At 33.1% G+C, this 20,494-nt stretch overlaps 1 protein-coding gene across 1 annotated transcript; it reads left to right on the top strand.

The window, feature by feature from the left end:
• Positions 1-2,316: 2,316 nt before the first annotated feature.
• Positions 2,317-13,885, top strand: LOC108749822. The gene is made up of 3 exons (XM_018488799.1): positions 2,317-2,454; positions 3,425-3,616; positions 12,182-13,885. Exons 1-3 carry the CDS (start codon positions 2,317-2,319, stop codon positions 12,356-12,358), a joined length of 507 nt encoding a protein of 168 aa, XP_018344301.1. The 3' UTR covers positions 12,359-13,885.
• Positions 13,886-20,494: the final 6,609 nt, after the last annotated feature.

Genomic DNA, 20,494 nt, shown 5'->3' with positions numbered 1-20,494 from the left:
TATAATTATTATATATATATTATATATAAATTAATAAACTACTTAATAAGAAAGAAAAAATATGAACATAAAATAAATATTATATTTAAATTAGAAGAAGAAATTAAGAAAAAAGGACTTTGTTTTCTAAAAATTGCAAAATTTTAGATTTTTACATCAAATTGTCTCCATTACAAAGTAAATGTTTTCTTTTAAAACGCAGTTATCTTTCAAAATAATTATAAATTAATATCATAAATAGAAATTACAGGATAAATTACTTTTCATTTCAAATAGCATATTTTTCTATACTGTTTATTTTAAAATCTGTCTAAAGATCTCATCTCTGTCAATTACTTTCAAATACACAAAACTGATGGATTGCATTACATCAACACGTAAAAACTTTCGTGATAGACAAAATTCTGTCGCGAAGTAACTCTGGTATAGGGTAAAAATTAATTGATCACCGTCCTTATATTATCGTAGCGAGTGTGCTGAAAATAGCGGGAGTCATTAACCAATTATCTATCCCGGTAATCTCCCCCAATGACTGGTTGGTACCCGCATAGTTAACGTTGCGCGTCGACGAGAATTCATTTAACTGTTCTTTCCGAATGATTCACGTCGATCTTGCTTGAATCGTTGACGAATCAATTTCCATCAGGAGCATATCGCATGCTGCGGGTGGCGCGTGTCTATGTTCTTAAAAATCAACACCCTGATCGAGGGTGGTCGCTCTTTAAATCAACAGCTTGGTTATATTTTCCCAGACAGAGCAAGATTTGTATTTTTGTGTCTGATTTTATTTTTATCATTCATTAAACATAAAACAAGATTAAGAATAATATAAATAACGCTGCTAATACGTCTCCGAATGCATAATATATAGTGTATATTGTAATATTAATTATATTTAATTACTCTATTAATTATATTTAATAACAGATTAATGAAACAAATGAAATTTTATTAAAACAATAGCATGACGTATTTGTTTCATTAATAGTGTTAATAAATTAACAAGATTATTTTCAATAAAAATAATGCTATTAACATAACATCATTTTTTTCAGATACAAATACAATATACTGTATTAAATTTAATGTTCATCGCTGCACTCAATAAGTTATATTATATATAAATATTATTTTATGTATACCAATGGAAAATTTGTGTTAAATTTAACACATTTCGCGTGTCTTAAGTGATATTTAAATATATGTTTAATTTAATATAAGATTATTTTATATAAGATATTATAGAAGATAACACAAATATTATTTAAGAAGATAAAAACAAAAAAGATAATACCGACACAGTTGTAAATAAATAAGTAGTTTTTGCAGGAGAGTAAGTTGAAGTTAACAAATAAGCGCAAAAATTATTGGACGCAATTTTGTTAAAGGAAAAAATTATTTGTTTTAATATAAAGTATCACGCCTTGTACGCGTCGCGGGCACGAAAATTTTGAAACACCCTTAATACACATATGTATATATAACGATGTATAATCATTTGTAGTGGGCCGTACAAGAAAATAAATTACATATATTGTATGTAATTCAATTATTATATGTATATATTATAGCTGCATTCGAGAAGATGCTATTAGTGCTATTTGCTTATTTCATCTTTACCGTTCATTCATACAATTAATGACATAAAATAACATTAATAGCGAATTCTCCGAACGCACCTATATTTTTGTATATAATTGTATATCTATATCCATTTATGTATGTTAGAGAAAAATTAGCTACGTTTAAAAACTGGCCGAAGCTGCTAGCCAGCTCATCGAGTAATTGATTGCGATTGGATTTTATAAGTAAAGATTGGATTTTATAAAACCAATCATATTCGGTGAGTAGACTAGCTGCTTTGCCAGCTTGAACACAGCCATTGAAACTCTAAAGAATATAAAAGTACAATTTAATGAAAGATTATGGAATAAAAACAAGGATTAATTTAACGGGGAAAAATAAGCTAGACATATAATAAATGAGAAAAAAGGCGATATTATTAATTAAAAATTGATTAAATAAATTAAATAGAATTAAAAATAAATATATGATAAAAGGTTCAAAGTATCTTATCATAATTAGCTTAGATATAAACTTATGTAGATATAAATTAGTTTATACAGATATAATACAAGCAAATTATCCAGCAACATTTCTTTACTTTCTCATTAGCCATTTACTGACACATCAGTCCGATCAGAAAGTTTTAACAACATTTGTAGGTAAGTTTAATAAAATTATCTCACAAACTGTCTCAAAAAGATTTTGTTTTCTTTTTGTGTACATTGTACAAGTCATACCGGTCATACAGACATGCACGTACCGTTAGTGAAAAATTCAAGAAGGGGAGAGAAAAGAGATGAGAAGGTCTACGAGAAACGGTCAACGGATAAGATTCACATAACTGGATCCGTAGCTATTATTAAAGGGTTAAAGAAATCGTTGAGATATGTAAAAAAGAAAATCGATTTAGCTGCCGTAGCACACGAACGTTAAACCGGTAACTCTTGCGTCATCCTGCAAAAGGGCGGGATGTGCATAACGGTTAAAGAATAACAATCGCACCGAAGATGCGTTATTTTAAATAGAAAAAAAAAAGTATTTCCATTTATGCCTTTAATATCGATACAATTATTTAAGATCTGCAAATTCAGCTAATAGAATAAAGATACGAGAACGTTTGACTTATAATTTAACTTTATGATTATTTAAGAGAAATTTAGAATTATTTAATCAATTAATGCTGTGCCTGAATAGATATAAATACAGATTTAGTACTATAAGCGCGTTATTTAATTGCAAAAAAATATTACCTCTTTTGTACCGCTCAGAATATATCCTTTAATTCTATATATAAATATGTATACAATGAGATTTAAAGGCCGGAGATTGATGTCGTTCCGCTTGGAGATTCTATTTACGTTCTTTCTGAGTCTTAATTCTAACAAGACAAGCGAACTAAATAAATCTCACTTCTAGACAATTCTTAGACACCTGGAAATATTTTTCACGCACTGTATTCCGAATTTACCATCGCGAGGAGATCCCATTTGGCAGAAATTTCTGAGAGTTCTCGGTTTATCTTTCTGCCGGCACCTGGGCCTTCCGACCCCTTCGAGATTTTCAGGGGGCGACTAGGACCCCTCGGTGGAGAATATCGGGGAGAGGAAACTAACACGTTGCGCACGTTACGTGCAGAAACAGGTAAGGAGCGAACGTGTTCTCCTCGTCTCGTCTCGTGATCTCTTTTCCCCATCGTCGAGGGGAAAAGATGACAGAGAAGGGAAGGATCTGAAAAGAAACGTTGCGCAAAGCCGTTTTCCCAGGAGCCTCCCCTAAAAGGCCCCCATCAACCATCACGTGCAACGAAGGAAGGGCCTAGTGAGTATATAAGGGCCCGCCCGGACTGCAATGACCTCAGAGCATCACGGTCAACGGTGCAGAGAGGAAGTCTCAGCTTCTTCGACCGATCGACCATCCCGGTCACGGTCGAGGAGGATCCGGAGGGATTGAAGAAAAGAAGAGAGAAGAGGAAGTAAACTGCAGTCATCTAACGGCGGTCGCCATCACTTTTCTGTCGCAGATCCGATCGGAGCGTCTACCACCCACGATGGTGAGTATAGTTTCGGGTTTTTGTCCTGGCTAGCACGTGATCTTGGTGCTTCGATAGACTACGCTAAAAGTCATCTAAAATCTGGTTTTCGGCCTTCGCGGATCTTCGACGTTCTGCCTCGTGAAACCGAAAATTTGCACTTCTTCCCAAATAACAAATCGACTGTCACACGCGAAAAACTGGACGAGTCATACTTTGCATTTAAAAAAGCTAAATACGTTCTATTAACATTCGCTCTGATAGAAATATGTTTGCAGGCAATTATTATAGAAAATGTTGTTGTAGAAATTTGCCACGTGTCTTTTAGGCAGACAAACATATCGATGTCTTCAAAGTGAAATTTTTAAAGTTCAAATTTTTCGATTCGCTTAATTTTTCGCGAATGAGATAGTCGATTTAGTATGACTCATCGTGAAATATGAACACCAGAAGCGATTGGAATCGCTGACGTTTCAGAAATTTATATGAGAGATTCAAAGTAAATTGAATTCGAGTTGAAAAGCATGATACACGTTTATTCAACCAACCGCGCGATTAATTATCGCATGTTAGATTCACGCGTGATACAACGAACAGAGAGGTTATTCTTCTTTTCATGGTGTTCTGATTTTATCAGGTAGTACTCTATACCGGTGAAAATTTTCGGGCAGGTAGAAAATGATTAAATTGCTGAAAACGAGAACAATAAATTGCCAAACAACGTGCGAAGAGAGACTTAAAGTGAAGTTAATCGCGACGGAGGTATCTTGAGATAATTCGCGAGACAGAATAGCGTGAATCTACGATCGAAATTCCGAGTTACGCGCGTATTAATCATTCGGACCTACTCTATCCAGGCACTAATATCCCACCCCAAAATGTGACTTGAAATTTGCTCGTCTTATCTCCCCTTTCGCCGTTGTGTTCGAAAGTTTCGCTTTTGTATCATCTCTTTTACGTCTGATCAAATTGCTCTCTGTGTGTAATAGTGATTACCTTCGAAATTTGTACTCGTCTAAAAGTAGATCGCTCTCTTCAAACTGCTTCTCGTGTTAACGGCGTTATCACTACTCACACGCGTCCGTTGAGATCTTTACCGATTACATTATATTGCCAATACAGCAGAATGACTCCTTACAAGAAAGCGTTTCGTGAAATCTTTATATGAATAATTAAGTTGACAACTGCAGATTGATCCAAATTTGCCGGTATCGTTCGAGTACAATTTGCAACTCGCCGTGATACTAAAATCATTTGGATAATCTTCGTTTCGAGATTGCGAGTAGTGATATCACGGTCACACTCTCAGCTTCTCACCCTGTCACCTGTAGATTTTTAGAACGTTTTTAGTTGCTGACCGTGTGCATTTACGAGTGTTCAAAGAGCGCTCGTAAGCATACAATTTTCACAGATGATCATAGATTAACAATTAGATGTACAGATCCATCAGTAATTAGTTTTCTGTAAACTAAAATGCATGCAATTAAATTAACACATCATGTGTGCACATTAAAACTCTCCGTTTCAAGCTGCTGTTTCTGTACCAACTCAATCTCTGATCTACTCTTTCATTTCACGCTGCTTATTAAACCCGCAATAAATCTGCATGCGTAGACACCTTTACATTCTGTCAAGCATACGTCCCGTCAGAAACTGTCGATACACCGCATCGCAAAGTAACGGAGAGCGTGAAAGTCTTTATACGAAAGGTGTATTTTACCGAAATCTTTGTGATGTAACTTCGTAACATAATAGCGGGCTTAAATTTCGATCAAAAATGTGCAGATCCAAGCAGGTGAAAATTTTCTTTCAAGTTCCGAACGCGACATAATCGAAAATGACAATGACATTGAATATTCCGAAGCAATCCACGCAAAAACTTTTTTTTTTATTTTGTCAACTCATCGTCCCGTTGAAATTGCCGTTCAATCTCAAGCTGAGAATATTTAAGCTTAAATTTTAAAGAAAATTTCGTTTGTTATGAAAATATTACACTCACACAACAGCTTTATGATTAATATGAATTTTATTAATTGCTAAGATTTGAAGTTGTTTAAATTTGTTGCTATTAACAAATTTCTAATGAATCAATGTAGTGGGTACTTTAGAAAACAGAATTATAGAAAAGAGAATGTGTACATATAGAAAAATAGAATAAAGTAATAAATTTACGTGAACAATTTGAACAATAATATACTAATTTGATAAAATTGATGCCTTTGAAATACAAAAATTGTCTAATAATCATGATTTGTAATAAAATTTGTTTTAACAGAATTTTTACTTGTCATTTCGATATTCTGTAAGAAATTAGTTATTCGATCATTTTTGCAAAATTTTTACAAAAATTCTATTTTTGGTTAACAGTAACTCAACAAAAGTTTATTTCCAAATTCCGATAACAATATAATATGATATAAACATGTCATTATCTACATGAATACATATGATTTTCTTTGCTGTTATCGACGGCATGCTCATTTTGCATAATCAATCTCAGGTATATTCAGATAATTGATATTGTATGTCAAAACAAATTTAATTAACGTTGCATGGTTCCAATTTCCAAAAAATGAGACGCTTTTCAAAATATAAGTTTCATGAAATAAAACACATTCCGAAAGATGTTTGAAATGCGATATAAAAAAAGATCTTTTCACGGACCATAAATCATATTATCTGGATAAATAAAGGATAAAATAGTAGATCCCTCCCTCTCCTCCCTAAATAAAAGCCAGAAATCAGAATCTTCAATTTATCGCTGTAGTTTGAAAGAATAATTAACAAAGGTTAGTTAAATTTCGAGCATTACATATTTCGGCACAATATGCATGTATTAGATTTTTTTGAAATAGAAATTGCCATTCTTGATAATATACAAAACTTTGATAAATGGAACACGATTTTGATTATAATAGTATCCTGAAAATAATTGCAAACGAAATATATTGAAATACAGAATTAAATAGAAGCAAGATAGAAAACCAGACAAAGTATTTATAATAAAGTTTTTTGGTAATAGTAAATAAAAGAAAAAGTTTTTGATCATAATCTAAAAAGAAATAACATATTGAACTGATTATTCATTTGTACGGCAGAAAAAAAACAAGTATATCTGAATCTTTATTTAATTCATAAAGTAATTGCATCTGAGAAATTGTTAAATTGTATAACAGGCATTCTTAAATATCTTTGTATTCAAGTTTTCAATATGTAATATAAGCAAAATTTACAATAAATAAAATTTTATTTTTAACATGCTGCAAAAATTTTATGGTTCATTTCATTATTGCATTTAGCGAGTATTCTAATCTGGATATGAATCATGTAAGTTTTTCTTTAAACAGAAAATATACATACATATATATAAAAAATTCTCACTTTTCACGTTTTTTGCTTTAAGGAAAAAATTACATGATTCATCCCCAGGTACATATTATGGAATCATTTGGAATGGATTTCGATCTGAATTATTTTGGTTTCCTTAAAATACAATAGAAATCTAGAAAATAATAAAATAATTTCATTAATATATTGTTAAAAATCAGGACAGGTATTATGAAATTATTCAGAATCCATTCCGAATAAATTTTATAATACCTGTCGTGATCTTTAATGATAAAAATAATTTTCCAAAAGAAAAAATGCAATTAATGAAACTGATATCTATACAATTTTTTATCACAAGCAATAAGACTAACCGAAAAATTTTTATTACAAAATGAAAACCCAATTTTAAATATTTAGCACGTTAATAGCGTATCTCTATTTTAAGTTATCTGGCAAATAAAAAGTTTTTATTAAATCTATAGAAATTAGATATCAACTATTAATCTGTTATTTGTATTTAGCTCATTCAATTCAAAATATAATTCTATATCATATTATTCTGAAACAATGGACCATTCATCAAAAATAGTATATGTTGTACAAATTTCAAAGAGAGCCTTTTCAGCAGCATTATTGAGAAAATCTAAATTATATTTTTGATATTCCAAAAAATCTATATTTAAAAAAAACTATTCTATATTTCAAATAAAATACCCAAGAATATCCAAATCGGTCGAATAAAATTAGTAAAAAATAACATTTGACAGATACAACAAAAATTAACAATTATAGCCTTTAAAGTTATATAATTTTTGTAACAAAATTAAGAACAACTGACAATATTGGCAACGTTAAAAATTATATGTCTTGCAACTGAAAGTAAAAACATTCATCACGAAAGAAATTATGCTGTTCGGGCAGTTGTTTCACCTGTTCGCATATTCGATCAGTGCGAAGGGGATCAGTTTTCTGCTCCCCTTGTATTTAAACGCCGGAAGCAAAGAGCATGTCGATCGATATCGGCATACGTAACCAGTCTAACACTGCATTGATTCGGTCACCGAATACATTGATACGAAAGAATTGCTCCTTTAAATGCACTTCCATATCCAAAGGAATTTACATTACTGAAAATATAAGGTGCACACATAAATTGCGACACACAAAGTATCACTTTCCATTTGATCTATTTGATCCTCGCATCTATAATTGGATTTGCTTACAACCGATGAGAATATATGACAAAAATATAGATTCGTCCCTATATAATGATCACAAAATTTACTCTGCTTCGGTCTTAAAAAAATTCACCGTATTTTAATAATACAACTCCATTGTGTTCAATAATACAACCCAATTGTGTCACGTGAAAGTAACATACGTGTTACTTTCTCTAGTTTTGTATTACGATACTTTTCTGAAATCGGTTACATTATGGAAAAAAACGTGCGCGCATATAAAATTGGTTTCTTCAAATAGAATTAAAGCATTTTTATAGACCCTATTTGAATAAGTCATTCAAATTTATTTAACGTTGTCAAATCAGCATAACAGATTTTTTTGGTATACGCTATATCTCGCCAAGTTTTATATTAATTTGTGTTAATAACACCCCGAATAATAAAATTAAGATCACGTAATAAAATGAAAAGTGAACTTGCAATAGAACAATGATATTAATTTAATAAGTGAAATAATGGTTACGTTTTGGCTTATAAATGATACTTCTGGCCTTTTAAAATCAATCGCTAGCATTATACCATTTTGAAAATAATTCCCATTGTTTCAACGAAAAAATAGAAGAATTTATCGGCTCTTATAATGGATGCTTTATAGCATGTTTCAAAAGAAAAGATATCTGTTGAATTTTTGGATACAACAGTACCTTTGAATTGATTTAAGATGTGTAAAGAATATAAACAAAACATGTTTTAAAAGAAAAGATATCTGTCGAATTTTTGGATACAACAGTACCTTTGAATTGATTTGAGATGTGTAAAAAATATAAAGAAATTTCATTAGAACGTGAAGAAAATATAGAGAAAACATAGAGAAGATATAAAGACTGAAGAACATTCTCGAATTAAAGCGAAGTTTAAATTTAAAATCATATGTAAAATAGCATTTTTTTAAATATCAGAAATTATAGCAGTAATTATAACAATAGAAACAAACAGAGATGATTGAATGTTTTTTTTTATTTTATGCTACAAAAAGAAAAGATTCTCTCCGTTGTTAATTATTTCAATAATACCCAAGTGAGAATTCCTGAATGGTTCAAAACTAATTCTAATTGCTTCAGACGAATACAAAATATCTTTGGATTGCCGTGCTTTTTCAAAATTCGTAAAACGACTGGGCGAACCGTTTTGTTTCCGAAAGAAGATATAATATATACATAGAAAATTATCAATTTAATTATCGCGACCAATATAAAAAAAATAATCTCACGAAACTAATTATTGAACTATTGCCGGTTTTCTTCAATTGCAAAATTGCAAAATCTCGACAGCAAATTATAAGAAAGACGTGTCACAATTATGGAAATCGTGATCGATCAAGGAAAGATGATTTTTAAGTGAAATAAATAGAATTACTCGATTACTGCTTCATCATCAGTTTCACGCGAGCCCGAATAATCTGTGAAACCGACCATCAAAGTTAACGTAACGAGCTATAAATTCATTGCTCAAGAATATAATCAGCGTAACAGGTCGACAAAGATCAGTCGTCGAAACCCGCTCAAGACCACTCTAACGATCTGAACGAACGTCAAACGCCAACGAGAACACCACGCGATCGTTAGCGGAAGAAAAGATTCCGGACATCAAAACGCGAAGCAGGCCGGACTCGCGTAACAAAGAGCCACGGCTTTGGCATTGTCGCGCGGCCTTCAAGAATCTAACAAGCCACAAAAAAAAAATAAGTTCTGTTTTAAGAGTCCCTCATACGCTCGGCGTACCCGGCCCTTCTAACATCCGTACAAAGGTATTTCGTCACTTTGCTCCCGTTCCCCTTCGCGTTTCGTGATTTACCCGCGTTCCCAGGGAAGAGAGAGAAAACCTCCAAAGGGGGCTAACTAACTCATAATGCCTAACAAGTCCCACGGTCCAGCATCTTTGCATCAGCAGTACAACAGCACGACTTCTTTGTCTTCTTCTCTTGCGGCCACGCTTCTCTTCCACGATTCACGCTTCGCCCTCTTTTTGTGCTCTCCGGTCTTTCCGGGGCTGGTTGTTCCGGTTGTACACACAGGGAACCGTCGAGGTCTTTGATTCTCGCTTCTGCTCTGTTCCTCTCAGCTACACTTTCCACGCTGCCTCTCTCCATCCTCCCTCCGTCATCCCTCCGAAACGCGAGGATAATTGACATATTGTCGACGAATCACTAACGAAATCACGCGTTTTATTCAAGATCGCAGGCTACTACCAGCTGCTCCCAATAGTGCGTATTGTTATATATTTCGTATAATCGTGGTAAGCAGTATTGATGCAAAAAAAACTTTGAGATTTCATGAGAGCCGCACGAGCGTCCGAAAGACTTCTTGCAAATTATATTACACGTTACAATCATCACGCAAAATTATATTACAGAATAAACAGCTTGTGCTTTACAACATCTCGTACTATTTCTGGAAAAAAGGAAAATAGAAAAAAACGTGAATCTGGTGCTTGTAGAATTTTTCCAGGATCATTCCTCAAAATTATTTCAATTTCGGTTCACCGTATCGAGATGTATTGATTTATTTGTGATCATATTATTGCAAAATATTCTCTCTGGCAACTTCCAAATCTTCGCACCAAGATGTCAAGTCAAAGTCCTTCCACGATTATCGTCTCCAACGTAGGAAGAGGAAAAAAGTGTAGCTTATAAGAACAGATACTCTTTGATGATAAATCCGTCGTTTAATTTTCAAAAATATTTTTCAGACTTTTTGCCTTGACCTTTAAATCTTGTTTCTTGGCTATTTATATGACATGAGTCTTTTTAAAAAAGGTCAGAATAAGTCTCTCTCAAACAAAAGATAAAATAATGACCGAAAAGAATATTTAACATTGACCGAGATAAAAATAAGATTTATTTGGAAACACTCGATTACATTCATATGAAAATCGAAACAAACTGATTCAAGATTTAACGACAGTGATTGTATAATATCATTATTTGGGGTGATCGATATCTATTAGACGAATGATCGAATTGCTCTAAGAAATTGAGTACACACAGACAGATTTCCAAAGCCCATTTCGCCCAAAAAACACGAGCAGTAATTCACTTGATGAGTACAAAATCCGAAAAACTTGTCCGTCATTTCGATGCAGAATTCAAAAAAAAGTTTTACATCTAAAAGCTATTTATAAAGACGAACGTAAAAATAAAATGTGCTAGAAAAACAGCTTTTCTCTTGAAACTGGAATAACTTTATCATTGTTACATTACATACATTTTTCTCAGTAACGATCAAAAACAGTAATAAAATTTAGTGCATAAAATCAAAGTACGTACAAAACTAAATTACTAACTGTTCACGAAAAAGGAAAATTAAATGGAATATTGCGTTACAACAAAACTGAAGATGAAATTGACAAAAACTGAAGATAAAATTATTAAAAACGATATTTGCCAGATATCCGTTAAATGTTGATTCTCAATCTGATTCAAAATTTCAAAGAAAAAAATTGATTTTCCGACATTTTACATTGTAAATTTTTTATATCAACACTTTTTTTTTAACACAGCTAAATTTTCCGAACACGATATAAATTCATCATGAAGTTAAGCGTCGCTTGATAAAGTATTTTCCGAACAAAATGCAAATCGTTTACATGTTACAAAGAATGAACGGATGTAAGTCTAAAAATATCATCGGATCATTCATCATTTACTGCAATCTCATCAAGAATACGCCTGTACTGATTAAAATTGATCGAAATTCCTCGCGCATGGAAACTCGTTGATAGGCCAAAAGACGTACAAGGCGTTCGCGAATTCTGAAAAGATCGGAACAGCAACAAATAGTGAAGAAATGTCTATTTTTCGGTGTCTATCTTCAAAGACGACGCTTGGCGACTGCACGCACATTTTTCGAACCTGCACTAGCTAGTACTATCCGAAATCTCAAAGGGACCACTTTGTTTAGCGACACTAAAGAGCATTTGGTAGAAATCGGTTAGATTAGAGTTTCAACGCACGGAGAAAACGTGAACAACCGGCCCTTGTGTGTTTTTTTCGTAGCTAACGCTCACACCCTTCCAGGTCTCACCACTCGGACGGCCCGGGAAAACGAGGCAGCAACAATCAAGGGCAATCAGGGCATCAATCATGGCATCAACCAGTCGACGGGACGGCACGGGAGGATCAACATCAGCGGGTGCAGCCGGTAACCGATGTCAGGCGGAAGCCAGCTATCCGGCGAGGAGCCAAAACGAGTAACCGAAATGGATAAGGAAGCCAGCTATCCGGCGCGATCTCGTTCCTCGATGATCGGGGGAGATCATCAGAGATCAAGAGCGACGATCGCAACAATTCTTCAATTCACTAGGCTATCTATTATATTTATTGCAACTACGGGATTTGTTGAATTTATCGCCAACTATCGCGCATCATTCGTTTCAAGTTATCGCATTCACACATTTCGCACACAAGAGGGGAAAACAGGCTCTCACGTGTCTACCCGGCGAGCCTGAGGATATTAATGATTTATCTTGCACACTCGAAAGCGCCTTCGAACGAGACATCCTCGAGGGATGCGTACACAAAACTCCGCGAGTTCTAGCATCGAACGAACCTTCCGGCATTCGATCTTGAGAAACCAAACCAGGCAATTTTTATTTTCGTTGGACCAACCATCTTCCGTCTCGACAACGTCTACGCCACACGCCAGACGGCGCACAATCGTCAATCATTCGATCTCCAACGCGAAATTTTCGGAAACTCAGGAATCTCCTGACTGGCGGGTGGCTGCACCTGCCGTTCTCGCCGGACCGAAGAGCAAAAGCAACAAAATCGAACACTTTCAACGCAACACTTGGAGCATCGTCAAAAACAGCAAACACACCTGGAAACGTCACACATTTACTATCACTATTATTATTACTTCAAAAAAAATCCAACGCCGACGTTACTTTCACCCTCACAGCCAATACTAATACTAATGATAGTAACACTATCGACGAAAATTTCTCTGAAATCAATAATATCTCAGAAATTTACGGAAATGTCACACAGCGCGTGCATCACGCGACGCACTTCAGGAACGCACAGTTTCACTTCAGGAACGAAAAAAAGCACACACTCGTAACACGCACGCGCACATAATTAGCGTGCTCCGCGTTGTTTCGCAGCGCGAAAAAAAGAAAAGAAATTGCGAGAGTCCAGACTCTGCCTCGCTCAAAATTGGATTGGAAAGGACAAAACGTCTCTCCTCACAAAAGGCTCACGGCATGGACGGAATCGTTCCTCCGACCTCAACCAGGCAACCCTTCGGTCTATACGCCGCCACAGGCGCAAAGTCTCGCACACCTCACGATTATAATTTCGCAGAGCATTTACCAAACGGTCGCAGCAGGACGCGCGATCTTTTTTTCGTATGTATACGATTTACAGGAGGCATTACCGCGGATCGTACCGCGAGGAAAAAGAAAAACACTTCTCGTTACACTTCCCTACGTTCTCCACGCGCTGCGCCACCACCAAAGAGATACAACGTGATACCAAGTTCACGTACGATTTATCGATTTATTTTCTCACTAACTCTTCCCGACAATTTTACGTGAAACAGTTCCGCAAGACCATTTTTGATCATTTCACGGTTCAAACAGGAGACGATCGATTAACGCGCATGTCAATCAACGGCATGCAAATTATGGCTTCAGAGCAGATCAAAAGCGCCAAATCGCAAAATCGGTAATCATGACGTAAATTACATCGTGCGGCCAAAACAGTGCTGCGCCGATCTGAGAAAAAGCGATCTTCCAGAACTCAACCTGGCGACGAAGAATAGAGGCTCTCGATCGAAATTCGTAAGTTATTTCGGATCGACGAGTTAGCGCACCGTCAAATACCTGACCTACAACTTCTCGATCGATTAATGATTAGCAGAAAGAGAAAAAGAGAGAGCAAACAGCAGCGCTCCAAAAACAGACGATCTCAAAAGACGACCTGCGCAAATTTCGCAAGCAAAATCCACAGGGAAGTGGGCGGAAAGATTGACATTCAAAGCAGATGTTATCCCCAAATCAATCGAAATCGATCATTAATCGAAACAATTTATATCGAACCCCAAAATCAATTGGATCAACAATCGAGCTAATTTATATAACGTTCGTTTGCGAATGACGCTATGCAAAACAGTACACGCGGAGTCCTTGTTGGTCCAATCCAAGGATACTCTGAAAACAACCAGAAATTATCAGCAAAACCTGCGAATAAACTTTCACAAAAAAAAAAAAAACGAACTTTCGCACGCGGCTCTGTAGCGGCGTAAATCAACTTGTTTCATCTGAAAAATTACGTCCGACGAGCAAAAACTACTTCAAGAGCACGAAACAACCGCAAAATACCGCCAGAAAACAAGAATGGCGAGAACCATTTACTCGGAGCAAAGCAAACTCGGAGAGAATCATTTATTCTCCATTACTCCAATAAACTCTGCACTCGGCCACAAATTCGACACGAATCGCACGAAGATTCGAATCTGGATGAGAATAGAATTTTAAAAGAATAGAATTTTACATCGAAAAGCATTCCGACTCGATGCAAATCTCAGGACAAAAATCGCTGTCGCGGACTTTTCCGACTGTGCAAGAAACCTCGACAAGCTTAAACAGAACCTAACTAATCGACAACGATGTTTTATTTTTCTCCTGTCAAGCAAGAAGAGCTCGAGGAATCAAGACGAGCAAAGGACTAATTATGTTTCATGGAAATTCATCGGAGGACCTACCCTCGGACGACAACTCTTGGACATACACGGATAATCGCGAGCACCAAATCATAGCGGAACAACATGGGACACAGTCGTTTGGGTCAACAAACAACGCGGACGTCGCGGAACGTCGTGGGACCATCAGCAAAGGTACTATCCCTTGTTCTAATCGTACAATTTTATCCTAGATTATACTTTAAGTCACTAACGATATCGATCGAAACTTCGTGAATATTAACTTAAAGCGGAAACTATTTGATATACGGTAAAAATAGATCGTCATAGTTCTGCATTTGGACATTTAAAACCTTACTTAGTTATATATAAAATTCTCGTAGACTTAGTTTATTTATTTTTATTTATTTTCTTTTTTAATTTGTCCGTTATTTTTATTTCGTTCAATTTTGTTTTACATATCTCGTGAAATCGTCGTTAATATCGAAGCACAAAGCGCGCTTTCTCTACATGAATTTCTGAGATGTATGTATATAAAATATATATTTCATTTTCCTTTGCGTCTTACGTTAGCACAAGGGCTCGCGTATTTCAAGAGATACAGATTTGATTATAACAGAAATTGTAACTTGAATTGTAATAAAAATGGAGAGAAAAATTCTGACATTTTTACGACTAGAAACATCGATCTCAATAAAAAATATGTGAACCAAATAAAACTGGAAAAAAACTATTTATTATGTCAATAATTATGAATAACGAATTGATACTCTTGATACAAACTTTCTGATCGTAAGAATGGTAAACTTTTAAACATCCAAATATTATATTCAAGACTCATCCGAAATAAATATGTTATAACTTTAGATTCTTAGCTGCGCTTTGTGAATTTTATATCATTCATTGTCACATGTTTAATTTTTGTTGAATTCAACACATTCTTTATATTCCGATGATTTCACAGATTGATCAGTTATTCATTCTGTTTTCAGTTCTAATTTTTTTTTGTTTCTTTTATTTTCATTAATTTTTTTATTCATAAAAAGAAGAACATAAAAAACCTCAAAAAAAAAAAGAAAGAAATAAGTATGAAAATATAAAGCTCGATACGTTCTACACAAAATAATAAATTAAAAGTCGACAATATGCCTCAAAAATAATTAAATGACTGAATACAAAAGTAATTTCAAAGCAATTGAGATAAGTATTTATGTTTTATTGTTACAAAAAAATGAAAGATTTAATTTCGACAGCTATACGAAGATGCTGAAAGGATGTGAAGAAATGTTGATTTTGCAAAATATGTTGATAAGCATCGCGAATTACGATACGTAAATAACGTAATCGCCGTTTTGCGAGATCAACAAGTTCCTTTTAGGGTCTACGTATTTTGTCATTCAAATTCTGCTACTCAGTTTCAACTATTCAGTGGTTTAACAAAATACATAAGTCAAGAAGAGAAAACTTAAAATTCATATTTTGACTATTTTTCCGACAGACATATCCGATGTAGAATGTGAATATTTTTTAATTACTTAACACATATATATATATCTAATTTAATTAATGCACAATCGTATCGTAGATATTTCGCGTTTAAATTTAATTTTTAATTTTATCACTAGCACGCTCAGTTAAGACAAAAATGTTCCACAGATAAATGAATAATATCCCTGTGAATAGTAATAAGAACAAGTCGTGGATACTAATATTTAGTGTTGTGAAATGTCGTCTGTCAATTGTAAATTAATAATATTTCAATGCTGTAAGTTAACAATAATTGCTCTAATTTATCGCATACCTCTTTTTATTTTCATGAAATACTATAATTACTACATGAATTTTTCGTTAATTTACTGTCAAGCTTTATATCGCTGAAAGCTTTTAATCGCCTGAAAGTTATACGATAAATATTATCAATTTAGAATTGATAGCTTCATCTCGTAGACAGATTATTTAAGACCGTTAATTTTTATGAAACGATTAGTTAATTAGTTTAGATTGATCCATATATTAATCCATAAACATCTATCCAAACACATAGTAAACAGAAATTTTTTCAACTCTAAACATAGTCACATTATTATACATTCGAGTTAAGCGACATAATTTAACATTAATAGTTTTCTTTATAGAATTGGATATCTTTAGGATGTAGTTTTAAGGTCTAGGGTAAACACATACACACATTTTTACAGAAACAAATTGTTTATGTTAATTACCCAGATAAAAGATCAATGGACTCGATGTAAAAAGTTATGAATGATTTGTACTTTGCCTGTAGTAACGATTGAAATTAAATTCTATCTGGAATAATACGATCCGAACGAAGGCGTTTAAGGTACATTTCGTAAAGAAAGGAGATTCAAAACATTTCACGAAAGAGAATTGTTCAGATACAACGCGCAAACGTATTATGCTGCTTTTGAATGCTTCTCGTATGTTGCTTATCTGAATGTTATTGTTTCTGTTGTTTACGTTTGTGTCAAATTTTATGTTTTTGGCCACCCGACATAGTACTCCTCCCCAAGATTCTCCCATTGTTCACGTTGAATTTCTGTTTGGCACGTTGTTGCTGTTAATACATTATCAGATGTTACATCCCATTTCCTTTTAAAACCTGTTTAACTCTTGTTATTTTATCGCATGTTTCCCCGTTTCCAAGCCCTCGAATATTCCCATTTTTGTTCAAAAGTTATCTTTAACACTGTTAATCCTTTGTTGATTGTACTGTTGATACTTTGTTCGTGTTGTAGATCATCGTTATTGCATCCATAAAACTCCTGTCGAATATTTGTACTCGGAAATCTTCTATTTCATACTTTCAAAAATATTTGATCTATCCTTTCAGTTACTATAGCAAATTTCGAACAGACATTAAAAATTCTATTTGATTTTTAATACAATATATTCGCTGTATTTCTGAAATCTTAAAATGATAGTTGTGTAAATATATTTCAAAAAATTTTGAATCAAGATACTTCAAGAAAAAGAGAAAAATCTTACATGTCATAATGTTACCTCAATTTGACAAATGTGCCTCTCAAAAAGTTATTAGTTTCTAAATCTATATTCAAAAAATCGTATTACTTTTTATATGCTCTGTTATATTCCATAATTCATAGAAATTCTGTTACATTCCAAAATCCTTATAAATTCTGATGATACACATCACCCCGTGTTATCATTGTTGAAAGTTCATACAAGTTGAAACATGTTCTGTATTTTGCGTTAAATTTTGTCAGTTGAAGTTATTAGTTTGTTTGCCTTAAACATATTATTGTATAATCGTTACTTACACACATTTATCTCGCTCGTTATTAATACCGTTGTTTACCTTACCCATTTGTTCGATCCCTAATATTATTATCTTTATTAATATTTGCTATTTAAATTTTATTACGAAAACATTACATTTCCAGATTACTTTATTATTGTTGACAATGTGACGGCAGGGCGATCAATCAAATTTATTCCAATTGGGCAATTAATAATATTTACGCTTATATTTGGCATATATGAAAATTTATTCTTACGACTTGCTCGATGTAAATACGATTCTCGCAAGCACGGTAAAAAGTATGTTCCAAAAAATAGATGTAAACTCGAACGTAAAAATGAAAATTCAAGTTTTATATTTGAGACATATAATTCGCCAAATTTACGTTTCTTGAAAATAATTCGTAATATGTGGAAAAAATATATTCAAAATCATATTATCAATAGAAACAACTGAATTATACTCTAACCATAAATAAAGAAATTATTTCTATTCTTCTTACATTTCTAAATTCTTTAACGGTAATCAATTAATCTTCTTGCAGCTAAATTCTATGGCAAATATTTAATTGTCAGAAATACTTGGCCAGCCACCATGACGTACCTATAATCGTTATTGTTATCTAATATCTTTGTTACGTATCCCTGGTTATTGTTATACAAAATTACGTTATTGTTAAGTTACCATTGTTACCTCTAAATCCCGAGAAGTTGCATGCTATTAATGCCCGTGTTCCAAGTTTTTTGTTCTTAAAGAATTTGTCGTAGAAACTGTTTTGTTACTGTTAAATCGGCACCAAAAGCAAGCATAATTCGCTCTTTCTTTCTTTCCTCCGTTCTTTCTCTTTCTTTCCATCATCGAATTAAGATTAAAGAATCTAGATTTAATTTGGCGAAATACAAATCGATCGTCAGTTTAATGAGAACGATAGAGATTTAAGATATCATACTACACGATACACGATGCGTTCATCAAGCTTTGACATCATTCTAGCAGAAATATTATGTTCCGGATTATTAATTTAATGTTAACTTGCAAACTGCCTTACGATTATCGTCTGCGAGATTGATTATACTTTGGTTTTCACCGTATAGTGCCTTATTTGATACATTTTAATGTACGTATATAATTATGTATGTTCCATCATCGTAAAATAATGTAATGAGAATGTAGTTTTAGTGCAGCTAAGAATATATAAATTTTCGTGAGAAAAATACGCTAAAGTGCTGCTATACGACACATGTACATAATATATGTAGGTACATTTAATAAAGACATTCTGTAATACATAATGCATTCTTCATTATCTATACACAGATATTACCTATTTTCCTCTTATTTACAAACAGAAAATTATACTTAATTATTGTATAATTTTGTCAACAGTTGCAGTTATTACAATTACATGATTTAATTATAACTGAAAATTTATTTTATAATACAATAATTTATGTTCAGTACAATCATTATCTATATTATACGAAATAACTAATATATACATATAATATATTACGAATAAAAATTGTGTATTCATATTTAATGCGTGTCTACATATTATTTCCATCTGCAAACAAAAGACGCACTTGTGAAATATGCCTTATCATGTTTTCTAGAATCATATTAATCACAATATTATCTAGCTACACATGATTGATAATTTACATCGTAAAATTAGTGCGCAGTAAATGTCATGTTATATAATAATAATGCTTCGTTTTAAACATTATCTCTTTTTTAGAATAATATCTGAACATACACTGAAAATAAATTAAAGTATATTAATTAAAAAGTTTTATCACAAATTTTATTTATATAATTGTACTGTTAAAGAGATCATAATGTTTATAATTTTTCGGATAAATAAAATATTTTCTTAAAATGAAAGAATTAATATGAAGAATTTCTTATAATGAAAATAATATTTTTATTATTTATCTTTTATATGCAATTACTATCAAAGAAAAATGATGTCTATGCGAGCCAAACACTAGATGTTCCGCGTGCAAAATATTTATTATTTAATACAAAATACACAGTTTGCGGACATCTAGTGCTTGGCTCACATAGACATCATTTTTCTTTAATTTATTCTTTGAAGCCTATCAATTCTTTTTATTGTATTAAAGTATCATTTAATACGATTAAAAAATATTTATCATCAGGAAAGTAATCTTACAAAAATTAATATATTACAAAATCCATATTGTAGAAAAAAAGTAAATCAAAGAAAAAAGATTTTCTAAAGAAAAAACTAAAAAGTAATTATTCAACTCATAATTAAATCGCGACCAAATAACCCAAAAAATTCATCAAACAAAAAAAAAGGTAAAGAAAAATCTCGTAGTTAAATCGGCCGGATTATGCTCCAAAGACCGCCTTTTACTTGGGCCAGGAAGGTCGAAGATAC

This window comes from Trachymyrmex septentrionalis, unplaced genomic scaffold (assembly GCF_001594115.1).
Source record: "Trachymyrmex septentrionalis isolate Tsep2-gDNA-1 unplaced genomic scaffold, Tsep1.0 scaffold32, whole genome shotgun sequence".
Lineage (NCBI taxonomy): Eukaryota > Metazoa > Arthropoda > Insecta > Hymenoptera > Formicidae > Trachymyrmex > Trachymyrmex septentrionalis.
The sequence above is the reverse complement of the archived record's forward strand: the minus strand, read 5'-3'. Positions and strand labels throughout refer to the sequence as shown.

Bases quoted from the DNA above. Each gene is read 5' to 3' on its own strand.
- LOC108749822 (XM_018488799.1), top strand. From the start codon at position 2,317: ATGCACGTACCGTTAGTGAAAAATTCAAGAAGGGGAGAGAAAAGAGAT. The intron at 2,455-3,424 runs GTAAAAAAGAAA...CAATGACCTCAG, and splicing joins TAAAGAAATCGTTGAGATAT to AGCATCACGGTCAACGGTGC. The intron at 3,617-12,181 runs GTGAGTATAGTT...ACACCCTTCCAG, and splicing joins AGCGTCTACCACCCACGATG to GTCTCACCACTCGGACGGCC.